Here is a 13407-nt window from a genome sequence, read left to right as displayed (position 1 = left end):
TCTCTCATGTGTGGTGTTTTTCGTTTTTGTGGGTGCTGCAAATGAGCATCCTAGACCTATCCGCTGTGTAGGTCGATCGGCTGGGCTGTCTCTGTTCATGGCATCTGTCCTGCAACCTTGCTGCTTCCTTCCCTGCGATTGCATGCGCTGGAGGAAGCCGGCGAGCTTGTACGATGGGCTGTCTTGGCAGTGATGTAGTCCGAGGCTGTGTACCATATCCGAGCTAAATGTGTTCACTGTCTCGCATTGAATTTGAATTGACTCGGTCTTTAAGATCTTGCATCTGGTGTATTCGCTTTGCAATTGTAGGGCTTGCCGTGTTAAGCCGTATTGTTACGTCTACTATCCTTGGCTATACTTGGAAATCTGGGTTCCAAGTTGCCGATACCTACAGGCGGTTGGTGCATCAATTTTCTATGCGCTGCCCTTGTCATGTAGATAGTCACTTGAGTACCAGCCGATTAAAGGATTAGGCGACAGACCTTCAGGACCGGCTTTTTTGAAGAGTTGTCGCGGAATTTTGTTATCCAATATTGATAATAGGTAATTTCGAATGGAGCAGCAAATACCTATAACCCAAGATATTCATAATACTCTCGGTGGTACGTTCTCCCGGGATTCGTTCATCCAATCCCTTTTATGACCCATTTTGCCTGAGGGAAGGTCAGCATTAACGGTAATTAAATGCGCGGCTCTGGTGGATTCATGGGGCGAAGGAGACCCAACCGTAAACGTCCGCAACCATGGGAAATTTATATAGATTTTTAGCTTTAAAGATCTAGCCCATCCGAGATAGGCTACTGCACATGGCAAAATCCCGAAAAATGAAAGAGAAGACGAATATGTAGAGCTAACTACGATCAGTTAAAGACCATAACATTTGCCGATTACCCAAAATCATGTTCAATTAGAAAGCCCTGCATCCTGAGCTGTGGGGTGGACTACTACACTTTAGGCTCATGTATATCGACATCACCCGCGGGCATGACAATAACGTATCGAGTAAACCTATCACGGATTCTACGCGTAAAAGCCTTTATCAGCCTGTAATAGCGGAGTCTCCCGAGAGAAAAGGCAGAAAAAAAAAGAAAAGGAAGGCTCCATCTCACCCCAGACTCCACCCGAATGCACGATTCAGAACCGGAAGCTCTTATCTTGTCGATCTCTCAACCAATCACATCACCTGTTTACTTCCAACCTGATAAGCCCACGAGAATCAACCAGTTCTCGTCGATAGCCCGTTCCTTGCGCATGGGGTGCATGGTACCGTTGATTGTCATTTAATTTTCAATCCGTGTCTCCATTCGATAATGTGCCAGCGGGGTGGCGGGGCTGGATCCCTTCATTATTCATATGGTGTACCGCCAGGAGCGCCGATCTAAGCCCTATCATTGGCGAGACTGGTCACTGCGAATGGCATTACGAGAGCCAATGCGACTCTTATCTGAACTTCGATTGTGGATTGCGGGTTCCTATCTAAGCTCAAGGGTCAACTCCCGGGGTTAATTGTGCGAGGTCGGAGAACCTTGTGAATGGGCTCTTGTGTTGCCATACTTATATCAATGCGTTGCCCCAGGTTCACATTTGGATGCATTTCACATTAACCAGACTACTTGACTTGTGACAACCCCATTATCAGGGCTTAGTTCATTATCCCCTTTGAATTGAGTTCTAGTTCACTTATTCGACGTCATACATTGAGCCCTACCTTTCATTTTTTTTTTTTTCTTTTGCACATCGTTGCTATCTACTTGATCAGTTCGACTGATCCTTAGCCATGTCTTCTGGCACGGTTAGCTTCACGGCGCCCTTGTCCCAGGGATTCGGATATGGTATTATCCTGGGTCTTGGGTTTGCCTTTGCCCTTCTCATGATCTTTATTACCTGGGCCCTAAAGCGGTACGTCCCGGTTGGAACAACCTTAATTGTATGTCTTATACTAATTCCAATATTCAATAGATACCAAAATGAGGTCCAAACTTCCGAAATGTTCTCAACAGCAGGCCGCTCTGTCAAGTCTGGTCTTGTCGCTGCTGCAGTAGTAAGCAGTTGGACATGGGCAGCAACGCTCCTCCAATCTTCGGCAGTGGCCTACAAATATGGCGTCTCAGGTCCATTCTTCTATGCTTCTGGTGCAACAGTTCAGATTCTCCTTTTCGCAACGATTGCCATTGAGCTGAAGAGACGAGCCCCCAATGCGCACACTTTCCTCGAAGTCATTCGTGCACGCTACGGTACCACTGTTCACGTCGTCTTCATCGTCTTCTGCCTGATGACCAACATTCTCGTCACGGCTATGCTGTTGACTGGTGGATCGGCAGTCATGACATCCTTGACTGGAGTCTCGACTACCGCCGCTTGCTACCTGCTTCCTATCGGTGTTGTTCTGTACACACTTTTCGGTGGTATCAAGGCGACTTTCATTACCGATTATATGCACACTGTTGTTATTCTGGTTGTCATCTTCCTCTTCGCGTTCTCAGCCTATGCAACCAACGCTGAGCTGGGCTCGCCTGGGAAAGTCTATGATGCCTTGGTTACAGCTGCGAAGCAGCACCCTGTTGAGGGTAACGCCGAGGGTAGCTACCTGACTATGCGATCAAAGGAGGGTGGTATTTTCTGGATCATCAACTTGATCGGTAACTTTGGAACTGTCTTCCTCGACAACGGTTACTACAACAAGGGTCAGTTTTCAAGAAAACCAGCTGTTCAATCAAAAGAAGAAGAAACTAACTTTAAACAGCTATTGCCGCAAGCCCCGTCCACGCATTCCCTGGCTACGTTATTGGTGGCCTCTGCTGGTTCGCTATCCCCTGGCTCTGCGCTACCACCCTGGGTATCTCAGCTCTCGCTTTGGAAGGCAATGCTCGCCTAAGCAGCGACGATGTCACAGCCGGTCTCGTCCTTCCCTTCGCTGCTGTCAAGCTTCTTGGATACAGCGGCGCAGTCGCAACTACCCTCATGATCTTCATGGCCGTGACATCCGCCTTCTCAGCACAGCTCATCGCCGTGTCGTCGATCTTCACCTACGACATCTACCAGGCCTACATCAACCCGCAAGCCAAGGGCAAGCGCCTCGTCTGGATCTCGCACATGTCCTGTATCGTCTACTCCATTATCATGGCTAGCTTCGCAACAGGTCTCTACTACGCCGGTATCGGCATGGGTTACCTATACCTACTCATGGGTGTTATTATCTCTTCTGCCGTGTTCCCCGGTGCTATGACATTGCTCTGGAAGGGCCAGAACTGGATTGCAGCTGCTGTGTCTCCTCCGCTTGGATTGGCTGTTTCTCTGATTGCTTGGCTGGTTACTGCACAGAAGCAATACGGTACTCTGACTGTGACTACCACTGGTGACAACTACCCCATGCTAGCGGGTAACGTTGCCGCTCTCCTCAGTCCGGTTGTCATCTCCCCTATTCTTACCCTGATCTTCGGTTCTCAAAACTACGACTACGAGTCCATGCGCCAAATCCGCAAAGTGGACGACTCGGAAGTTGCTGCAGATGCACACATCGACATTGAGCTCGTCCCTGGCGAGGCAGGACCTAGTGAGACTGAGAACGAAGATGAAATCCGCAAACTCAACAAAGCCGCTCTCTACTCCCGCACATTGACCATCTTTATGGCCTTCGCTATGCTGATCCTCTGGCCGATCCCGATGTACGGTACTTCGTATGTTTTCAGCAAGAAGTTCTTCACCGGCTGGGTTGTTGTCGGTATCCTGTGGCTATTCTGCACACTGTTTGGTGTCGTCATTTTCCCGCTCTATGAGGGACGCGAAAGTATTGTGCGCGTTGTGCGGATGATGGCTTATGATGCTATGGGTACAAGGCCGGCTGTTTACCGGGGAAGGAAGGCTGATGAGATGCAGGCTTCTGGGGTTGCGACCCCGACGGAGGCTGTTGGGGAGAAGGCTAAGGAGGCCGAGTCCTCTGCTTAGAATTTGATGATTGTATATGATGTTTGGAAAATTTGGGCTGGCACCACTTTGGTTTTTGTTTGGGTCGGATATGTCTTTCTATACCCCTATTATCCGGTTACCTAGTAGTTAATACGATTTATATTATAAATCTCATATATCATTCTTTCAAAACATATTCTTCCGCCTGGATAGACAAGATTCATGGATTGGATAATAACTGACTCAAAAAACCAAACAAAAACAAACGATACAAAAAGGTTGAAAAGGTTGAAAAATCAAGTGCTTAGCGCCGAAAGCTCCCCGAATCAAATTGTTTTGAAGGGTAGCAACCCCATAAAACACGGCTTGAAAAATTTTGTGCTCACTTATAGTCAACTGGCCCTTGATGCTGCGGTGGCGGTTGGCCTTTCTGAGCTTCGGCCAGAGGCCCTGAAGCTCCGTGAGCTTGAGGAGGCTGTTGCGGGCCTGGAGGGCCCCACTGATAATTTGGCATTACTGGCGGTCGAGTATCAGGCGTAATGTCAGTTCGATCGCTTGGGTTTGTTAGCACTTGGGTCATCGGCACTTGTGCTTGGTGGAGTGTATCTTACCGAAGATCCTGCGAAAAGCGACAGGTGTAGCACAAAACCTCCTAAAAAGATTCGTTAGTACATTATACCAACCAGCTGACCACCTGGTATCCATCAAAAATCATCCAGAAAAGATGTAGTCTTGAGGCATAATGACGTACCTTGTACTTGTGAGTTGACAGAGGAATTATCGGCTAAGTGAAAACATTAGCAATATTCCAAGATTATCGCAGAGTTTAAGCCTGAACATGAGACTTTAAAAACATACAACGAAGCAAACAGTGAAGAACGGCCTAAATTATTTCCATGGTTGTTAGCTAGGCTTCCCACAAATCGAGGTGCTCAGCCACATACCAACGGGTGATGCAATGTCCATTCCAGTTTCGGCCTAAATAATATCAGCGAGGCTCACATTATGACAGTTCGTGCAAAAACAGGCAGCATACAATTGTAGCAGTAAGCGCGGACATTTTCATACCCCTCGAGCATCGAGGTGAACTCTGTAATCCTGGTTAGCGTTCCGCAATCTAGATGGGGCGGGTAGTCCACAGGCTAAACGCCCGGGACCAGCCAAAGGCACCGGCCCCCACACCGGCGTCGCCAAAGGTTCATAACCGAAGTCATAGCTTACCGTGGGTGCCACAAGTAATTGGAATACAGAGCGCCATGATGTTGTTGATTGAGGAAGAGAGGGAGAAAGGGAGCCGACGTCAACAGACCTGAAGGCAGCGGCTTAAGTTGTGGCTTGGCTCCTTGGCAGGGAGCACGTGAGGTCCATCTGATGATCAGGTACTGTCAACAATATATATTGTTCTTTGCACCCAGGAAGCTTGACTACGTTACCCTAACTATGCTTCTAATATAGATCTTAGAACTTCAAAGAAATTTTCTTGAATATTCAGAAAAGCCTGTTTACACAATGCGGCGATTATTTGCATACAAGTCGAAGTAGCCTGGCATCAAAGTCCAGCAAGACATAACGGAAAAAAAAGATCGCTGTTCAAAATATTTTGTAGACTTCGACCCTTAGATAGAGCCCCCAATCATCGATGCCACAAATTTATGCTGTATCCGCTCGATTACTGGGTCTTGAAGAGGAGGATGGCACAGTGGCCCAGGTAGAAGTAGATGAAGTGTTTCGTCTCTGTAGAAGGAATAAGTATCAATTCGAGACAGTGGAGCGGTTAGTACTGACCATGGGTGACGAAGCTACCAAAGTTGCGCCCGACAACACAGTGCCAGGTAGCACCCTTTCGGGAGTCAAACTAGACGGGTTGTTAGTGTCGAAAGGAGGAGGGGTAGGTCGGCTAGAATGGCGGGGTCGGACCTCTTTCTTAATGTACTGCGCGATATCCTACAATTGATTAGCATATGATGCAAAAGCTTGACGAAGAGTAGAAGGGTTGTCCATACCTTCTCAATGTGGTATTTCTCCATGGCCTCGATAGCTGGGAAAATCAGTCGCAATTCATTCCGTCGAAGGATCAGAGTCCCATACCGAGATCAATAGCTTCCCGCTGCATATCCTCAGTCTAAAAAAAAGTATCAGATCCCAATTCATAAGTATAAGATGCCAGCTATCCTACCATGTCAACCGACTTGACCTGCGCTGTACATGGGTTAGCGTCATGATAACTTTTGGCTGGCAGCAAGACCCACCCTCCATCTTTTCTTTCTTTTCAGTAGTCATAATCGCGAGAGGTAGGATCTCTAAGGGCGGCGGGTTCGAAGGTAATAGGGTTGTCAGCGTGAGCAAGCGCGAGGAATTGGAGAGTGCAGCGGTGCAATCGAAGAGGGCGCGTCGACGATAGGGTTGACCGCTTTCACCTCAATTGGCCATATTGCCGGTGCAACAAATAGGACCGCTTTATTCACCGCCCCACATGCTATGAAAGCCAGAAAAAAAAAATTTGCTGCAAGTACTTTTACTTCACACTTACTCGGGGCTTTTCCAGCTACAACACTTCAAGATGGAAAATACTCGAGTGTTTGTCAGTGGGCTTCCGCCCACTTGCTCCAATGATCAGCTTCGCAATCATTTTTCCACACGCTTTCAAGTTACAGATGCCCATGTCTTGCCTAAACGCCGCATGGGTTTCGTCGGCTTCAAAAGCAATGAAACAGCTCAAGAAGCCGTGAAATATTTCAACCGGACTTACTTGAAAATGTCTAAAATCACGGTAGATATTGCTCGACCGGTATGTGAATGTTTGCGTTGTTAATTACTTTTTTCCTATCATCCTTTCTTTGCTTTTTTGCTTTCGTGCACGCTGACCAGTTCAGTTGGTCTTGAGACTGACAAGGTTTATTGTAGATTGATTCCAAGCCTGTCCATCCGACACGTAACCGTGATGTGGATAACTCCGCGGAGGGTGCACTCAAGAAGCGCAAGAGGGAAGCTGAAAAGGCACAAGATCCTAAGCTCAAAGAGTACATGACTTTGATGCAGTCAGGCAAGACCCGAACATGGGCAAATGATGATACTATGGCTGCCCCATCCGCAGATTCTACACCGGTTATTAACCAACCTACCCAAGACAACAGTGTGGCAGAGGAAGTGCCTTCCCAGCCTAAGAAGGCCCGGATAGAAGAGTCCCTACCCGTTGCTAGTACCCAGGAACCTGAACCTGAACCGATGGCCGTTGAGCATAGTGAAGTGGATAGGAATGAGGATACATCGGCACAGGATGGCCAGGGTGAAGAAGAGGCTGCCCCTGCATCTGATATGGACTGGCTGCGGTCGAAGACAAGCCGTCTATTAGGTCTTCTGGACGAGGATGAGCAGGCCGAGTTTGAAGAGCGAAAGGTCGACAAACCGGTCGAGTCTCGGAGTTCTCCCATGGATGAATCCCGTAGTGCCGCCATCGAGCAGATCACATCTCAGCCCGAGCCCGAGCCCGTCACTAATGTTGATGAGACAGTCGATGAACCCGCAGATGAGGAAGAGAAGGAAACTGAAATTTCGCCTGAGCAGGCTAAAAACATCGAGCTCATTCGCGATTCTGCTCGTCTGTTTTTGAGAAATCTCTCCTACGATCTGAAAGAAGCGGACCTTCACCCTTTATTTTCTCCATTCGGCAAAACTGAAGAGGTTAGTTCTTGGTTCCATTCTCTCCCTATCACCTCCTTCCACTATGCCAGCACGTTCTTTTACAGAACGAATGCCGGCGGTGTGCTCGTATGATGACTGTCCTGATAGGGACATCTTATGCCAAGCGCAAATGATGTCACCAGGCAAGAGATTTTAGTAGATGCTTCTTGATTATCTGAAAAGAGCAACACACCACATTCCATGCACAAGACTTGTTACACAAATTTTTTACTTCGATCAAGTACTAATGGAATATAGATTCATGTTGCTTTTGACACTCGGACTGAGACCAGCAAGGGCTTCGCCTATGTGCAGTATCATGATGCGGATGCTGCCGTAGATGCCTATCGCACCCTTGATGGAAAGCATTTCCAGGGTCGCCTCTTGCATATTCTCCCGGCTGCAGCTAAGAAGAGTTACAAGATTGACGAATATGAGCTTTCAAAGCTTCCCTTGAAGAAGCAAAAGCAGATCAAACGTAAAATGGAGTCTGGGTCTTCCTCATTCAGCTGGAATTCCCTTTACATGAACGTTAGTTGTTCCTTTAGGGCGATAAGTTGGACTACATATGCTAATTATGATATAGACTGATGCCGTAATGTCATCCGTGGCTGAGAGACTCGGTGTTACCAAGGCAGAGCTGTTGGATCCAACCTCGTCTGAAGCTGCTGTGAAGCAGGCACATGCTGAGACACATGTTATTCAAGAGACAAAGGCTTACTTTGCCTCGAACGGAGTCAACATTGATGCTTTCAAGGAGCGTGAACGAGGCAACACAGCGATCTTGGTGAAGAACTTTTCTTATGGCGTGAAGTCTAGTGATCTCAGGTCGCTGTTTGAGCCTTATGGCACAATCATTCGGCTGCTGATGCCACCCAGTGGCACCATTGCCATTGTTGAGTTTGGAAGGCCCGACGAAGCGCAGAAGGCGTTCAAGGGTCTTGCCTACCGAAAGGTGGGTGAGTCGATTCTCTTCTTAGAAAAGGCTCCAAAGAACTTGTTTGATGGCACAGTCAGTGCTCATGTTGCTGCTCCGGAGGTGCGAGGCAAGGGTCAGGGATTCTCTACCTCTGATACTTTTGCCGCAGACGAGGCCGAGGGACCCAGCGTCACGTCAACTCTCTTCGTGAAGAACTTGAGCTTCTCGACTACCAACGAGGGATTCCTGCAGGCATTCAAGCCGTTGGAAGGTTTTGTCACTGGCCGCATCAAGACCAAGCCCGATCCAAAGAAACCTGGACAAACCCTCAGCATGGGTTTCGGTTTTGCAGAGTTCAGGACCAAAGATCAGGCCCAAGCAGCACTGGCCGCCATGGATGGCTACAAGTTAGATGGGCACGAACTTGTCATCCGCGCCTCCCACAAGGGCAACGATGCTGCGGAGGAGCGGAGACGGGAAGATACGGCCAAGAAGATTGCGGCGAGACGGACCAAGATCATCATCAAGAACTTGCCATTCCAGGCCACCAAGAAGGAAATTCGTTCTCTATTTGGAGCGTACGGCCAATTGCGCTCGGTCCGTGTGCCTCAAAAGTTCGACCGGACTGCTCGCGGTTTCGGTTTCGCGGATTTCATCAGTGCTCGCGAAGCGGAAAATGCCATGGACGCGTTGAAAAACACGCATCTCCTTGGCCGCCGCTTGGTCCTGGAATTCGTGAACGAGGAGGCTGTCGATGCCGAGGAGGAGATCGAGAAGATAGAGAAGAAGATGGGTCAACAGGCGGACAGGGTCAAGATCCAACAGCTTACGGGCGGGGGACGCAAAAAATTCACTGTAGGGGCCCAGGAGAACGACGAAGCATGAAGGTGCTAAGTCTCCTTCTCCCTGCAAGAAGGGCGTCGAGTCCATTGGCCGATAACCACCCCTTGCGTTCAGGGGAAAAACGATGTACGATTACTTGCAGCCATTTTTTGTTGATTACCTACGAGATAGTAAAAGAGATACCCCGAACACGTTCCTGCGGCTGTCAATGCACCATACGTGCAGCGCTCGTGCATTTTGCATTTCATCCATGTTCGTCCCTATCCTAGGTTCTCTTAACCCTAACCAACCCTAATGTACTACGAACTCCTTTCCAACCGCAAGATCCCACCCCCAGTTATTGAACCATGGATTATTTTCTGAATGCGTTATCTGCTGTGTTTATTTGTTGATTAATTTTAAAGATCAGCTTGACCTACATTCCAGTGGGGGTTGTGGTGGTCGTCGGTGGTTGAACATTCCTCAACTCGAGCAATCAGCGACGCCGTTGGACATCCAACATTCCTACGGACCTGTAATCGCCACTGATTATTGTCGATGATTGTCAACATGAGCCCAAGTGATGCTGCCTCAAGGTCACCTCGGGCTGTACAAAATCTCCGACTCGTTCGTCACTGGATCGTGCTGCTGCAGCATCCCTTGCTTCGGCAGCACTTCCTTCATATCAGGCCCTTTCTTGACTCCTGATTTGTCGCGGCAAGGACGGCTGGCGCCCGTCCTTTGCTCCCCACACAGTGTCTGGACGCGAAGGCCTAGGGTCTGGGACCTGCGTAGGAGTATGGAGCTGGCGTTCGAGGGTCGTGGTGCAGGCAAAGCAAACCTGTCGGAACAATGTTGCTACTGGGACTACAGCACCCCTCTCCTAGGGGAGTTATGGTTCCCTATAAACACCTTCCTGCTCGCTCTCACATTCTCTTTCCCAGGTTCTGACATTCTCTTCAGACATTTGCGTTCTTGGGTCGCTGTGTTTGTGACTGTGCTGCGTTCTTTGCCAGGCAGGAAGCATTTGACGGTGCCTCTCAACTCCCCCTCCTCGTTGGAATCTGTCATTCTTTTCGAGAAGCCCGTCCTTGGTCCGCTCCATGGCTGCTGACTGGCAACAAGAGTGCCTTGTGCCTCAGAACCAGCCGTCCATTGATCCCGTGGGGGCTCATTCAGACAGGGCTTTGCAGAACACCTCTGGTAACGTTCAGTCATATTCTGATGTCTTGACTCACGATGTCGCTGGCCGGGATGATCATCTTCAGCAGATGGCTTACAAGTATCCCCATCCTCCTGTCCATCACCAAGTCGCCGCCCCCAATCTCCACCACCATCAGCAAGTAGCTGCTCGGCTTCATGCGCGGAAGCTTCGCCGACTCCATTCAGTGGGGCCCAATGTGGCTCCTCGACGGGGTCGAAGCTACCTCAAGTCGCAGAAGTACTTAGAGTATCGGGCCCGTCCTCGACGGGACACTGGCAAGGACGGAGAGCCAGTGTGGTCTGACGAATTGGAGGATGCTTTCCAGCAAGGTAAGAATTGAACCCATTCTTATTGGCATTAAAGAAACTAACACTTGAGTACAGCTCTCGAGGCAAACCCTCCTATGGGTCGCCGCAAGTGGTCTGAACGGGGAAAGTCATACGGCCGAAATGAGTTGATTGCCGAGTATATCTTCAAGTTGACTGGCAAGCGTCGAACTCGTAAGCAGGTTTCGAGTCACCTTCAAGTACTCGACTCGTTTCTGAAAGGGGACCCAGACTGTGAGTTCTAGTATACGAGTAGTCATAAGCCAAAGTGCCAGACATTAACAAGAGCTTCAGGGGAGCGACTTGTCCGTGAACAGTCTGCAGAGCGATCAAGTGGACATTCTCAAACCTCCACACCGAAATGGAGAGCCTCGATCGACCATGGCGCGTCGAGTCACTACGGAGCCTCAACACAGTACCACGATCCCATGCGTTCAATACAATCATACGCAGGAGACCTACCGCCACCTCACTACACTCTGGGATCAAACATGCAAGAAACAGGGACCAAGAACATCCATGGTTTTAGCTTTGACATGTGGGTCAGCACGCCTCAGCAGCCTAACCGAGTCGACAATTCTCTGCATGCATACACCCGCCTGCAAGGCGATCTGCACCACCCTGCTCCTCCGATGCCCTTGGAAAATGTGAATGGCTGGCGATCCTCATTCCCTGAGCTATCATCTATTATCGATGAAGGCTCTCTCGACTGTGACATCATCATGCTTGAAGTCAACTTGCAGCTCATGTCTGATTTTCCTCCTCCTGGGTCTCGTCTTGGTATTCAATTAGATCTTGACTTTGCCCACCCTACAGCTGGTGATGTGTTCATGATAGGCCAGATGGAAGATTGGACCTGTAGTACGCGTCTATACGAGGCCGGACGAGAGAAATGGGAGACATTCCACCCTCTCCCGAAACCTCAATCTACCAAGGTCAAGCCTCTCTTCGAATCGCAATGGTGGGCGAAGCTCTTCACTGAGTTAACCCAGGACAAGCGCATTGCGGAAGATTCCGCTCAGCCAGAATCCATTCTTTCCACTGATGAACGTACTCGGCGCTACCTACGCTCTCTGTCTGCAGTACAGGAGATTCGCGCTATGCCATCCAGTTCCAGACGCCTCTCCAACCAATTTCAGGGTCATGGACAACAGGATGAGAGCGAGCGAATGGCTATCTTGGTCTGGAAATTCCGCCAAACACGACCTGGTGAGGTCGGCACAACTACCTGGCGCCGGCTTATCCCGCCCCCGGATCGCACTCAAACTAATAGCCCTCGGCCAGCTACTAGTGTTGGTGTCGATCTTCCTCCCCTCTCTCTGGATTCCATCCTTCTCAACAAACCCTCTCAGAGCGTCTATCAGACACCGCAACCCCATGACCTGATTCACCAAAGTCAATCCCACTCACAATGGCCTATGTACCAATCGTCCCACGACAACGTGGCTAATATGTTTAATTCCTCCGGTCAAATCGATTTTATGAGCTCTATCTCGAAAGCTGAAGATGGCCTCGGTGACAAGACGGCCGCCACCTCCGTGCTGGATTCCTTCGCCACCAGCCTTGCCCCGGAGACATCTCAACCCACCAGTCTTAGCATCACCAGCGGGGGGCCTGTAATGATGAACATGCACGACCTCCCGCTCTCTCACCCTTCTCTTGGCTACAACATTGGCCACGATACTGGCCATTACATGCCATCTCAACAGCACGGTGTTAGTCTTCACGACAACAACAACCACAATGTGCTAAACGGTTTCTTTACGTCGGGCTCTCAATCCCTAGAAGATCTTGGCCACGCCCAAGCTTCCTGGGGAGCCCATTCTACCTCTATCCCGGGAGATGTGAGCGCTGGTGGATATCACCACATTCCATACTCGGAGCACCAAGGCCCCGTCTCGCGTGAGTCGCAGCAACCGCATCATTTTGATGGCATACCGGAAGACTTGATGGACAAGCTCGTTGGCCGCATGTCCAATGGTCCTGGTATGCACGGGGCAGGCCCCGAACATGCGCATACTTCCTACGCAGATGATGGGACTGTGGATGCAGTTTAATGACCCAAACCATCAAAAAACAAAAATTCTATTGGTAATGATAATCTTATTCTGGAGCGGTTCCATGTACTCTTATACCTTTGCTATTTCCTGCCTTTCCTTTTCCAACTCTTGATATGTGGAGGCCCGGAGTGAACTATCGGGGAGGAGTGTTTCAGAAATCGGGCCTTCAAGTCCCGTGTCCGATTCGATTCTCTTCCATATTTAATCTAACTTTTCCTTCTGTATATTGGATAAAGTGTGCCTTTTAACCGCTATTAGCCGGCGGGATGTAGGTGGGACCCCGGACTCTATACGAGGTTGTCCCGCATTTAGCCTGTCCACGCCGCCGGATTAAAAGATTCCACGGCCGGCTTTGCAATTCCTATAAGTGTCCTTTGCTCCGGAGATTCTTTTCTGAATTGTGCTCCCCCGATTTTCCGTAAGTGCCACCGGAGTATTGACGTGTCATTTGATCTAAAAGCATTGCGCCAGGAGCTAAATCTTCCGCAG

At 49.4% G+C, this 13407-nt stretch overlaps 5 protein-coding genes across 5 annotated transcripts; 3 read left to right on the top strand and 2 right to left on the bottom strand.

Annotated features, from left to right (window-relative positions):
- Positions 1-1777: 1777 nt before the first annotated feature.
- N7484_010073 (sodium:solute symporter family protein) lies at positions 1778-3945 on the top strand (the record flags this gene model as incomplete). Its single annotated transcript, XM_057120460.1, has 3 exons — positions 1778-1899; positions 1960-2684; positions 2744-3945. The coding sequence occupies 3 exons, from the start codon at positions 1778-1780 to the stop codon at positions 3943-3945; spliced, it is 2049 nt and encodes a 682-aa protein (XP_056970015.1).
- Positions 3946-4288: 343 nt separating this feature from the next.
- Positions 4289-5164, bottom strand: N7484_010072 (rhodopsin family protein; the record flags this gene model as incomplete). Its single annotated transcript, XM_057120459.1, has 7 exons — positions 4289-4460; positions 4518-4558; positions 4658-4690; positions 4765-4789; positions 4851-4884; positions 4943-4996; positions 5128-5164. 7 exons carry the CDS (start codon positions 5162-5164, stop codon positions 4289-4291), a joined length of 396 nt encoding a protein of 131 aa, XP_056970014.1.
- A 411-nt stretch (positions 5165-5575) lies between these two features.
- Positions 5576-6186, bottom strand: N7484_010071 (dynein light chain DYN2; the record flags this gene model as incomplete). Its single annotated transcript, XM_057120458.1, has 7 exons — positions 5576-5640; positions 5692-5761; positions 5824-5850; positions 5910-5944; positions 5995-6028; positions 6083-6105; positions 6156-6186. 7 exons carry the CDS (start codon positions 6184-6186, stop codon positions 5576-5578), a joined length of 285 nt encoding a protein of 94 aa, XP_056970013.1.
- A 280-nt stretch (positions 6187-6466) lies between these two features.
- mrd1 (RNA-binding ribosome biosynthesis protein MRD1) lies at positions 6467-9391 on the top strand (the record flags this gene model as incomplete). The annotated part of the gene is made up of 4 exons (XM_057120457.1): positions 6467-6694; positions 6811-7587; positions 7846-8118; positions 8174-9391. 4 exons carry the CDS (start codon positions 6467-6469, stop codon positions 9389-9391), a joined length of 2496 nt encoding a protein of 831 aa, XP_056970012.1.
- A 1040-nt stretch (positions 9392-10431) lies between these two features.
- On the top strand, positions 10432-12915 carry abaA (transcription factor AbaA; the record flags this gene model as incomplete). Its single annotated transcript, XM_057120456.1, has 3 exons — positions 10432-10861; positions 10916-11092; positions 11153-12915. 3 exons carry the CDS (start codon positions 10432-10434, stop codon positions 12913-12915), a joined length of 2370 nt encoding a protein of 789 aa, XP_056970011.1.
- Between the last annotated feature and the right edge of the window lie 492 nt (positions 12916-13407).

Source organism: Penicillium longicatenatum (genome assembly GCF_028827895.1).
Source record: "Penicillium longicatenatum strain IBT 33135 chromosome Unknown contig_6_segment0_segment0, whole genome shotgun sequence".
NCBI lineage: Eukaryota > Fungi > Ascomycota > Eurotiomycetes > Eurotiales > Aspergillaceae > Penicillium > Penicillium longicatenatum.
Note: the sequence above shows the minus strand (reverse complement) of the source record. Positions and strands in the feature narration are given on the sequence as shown.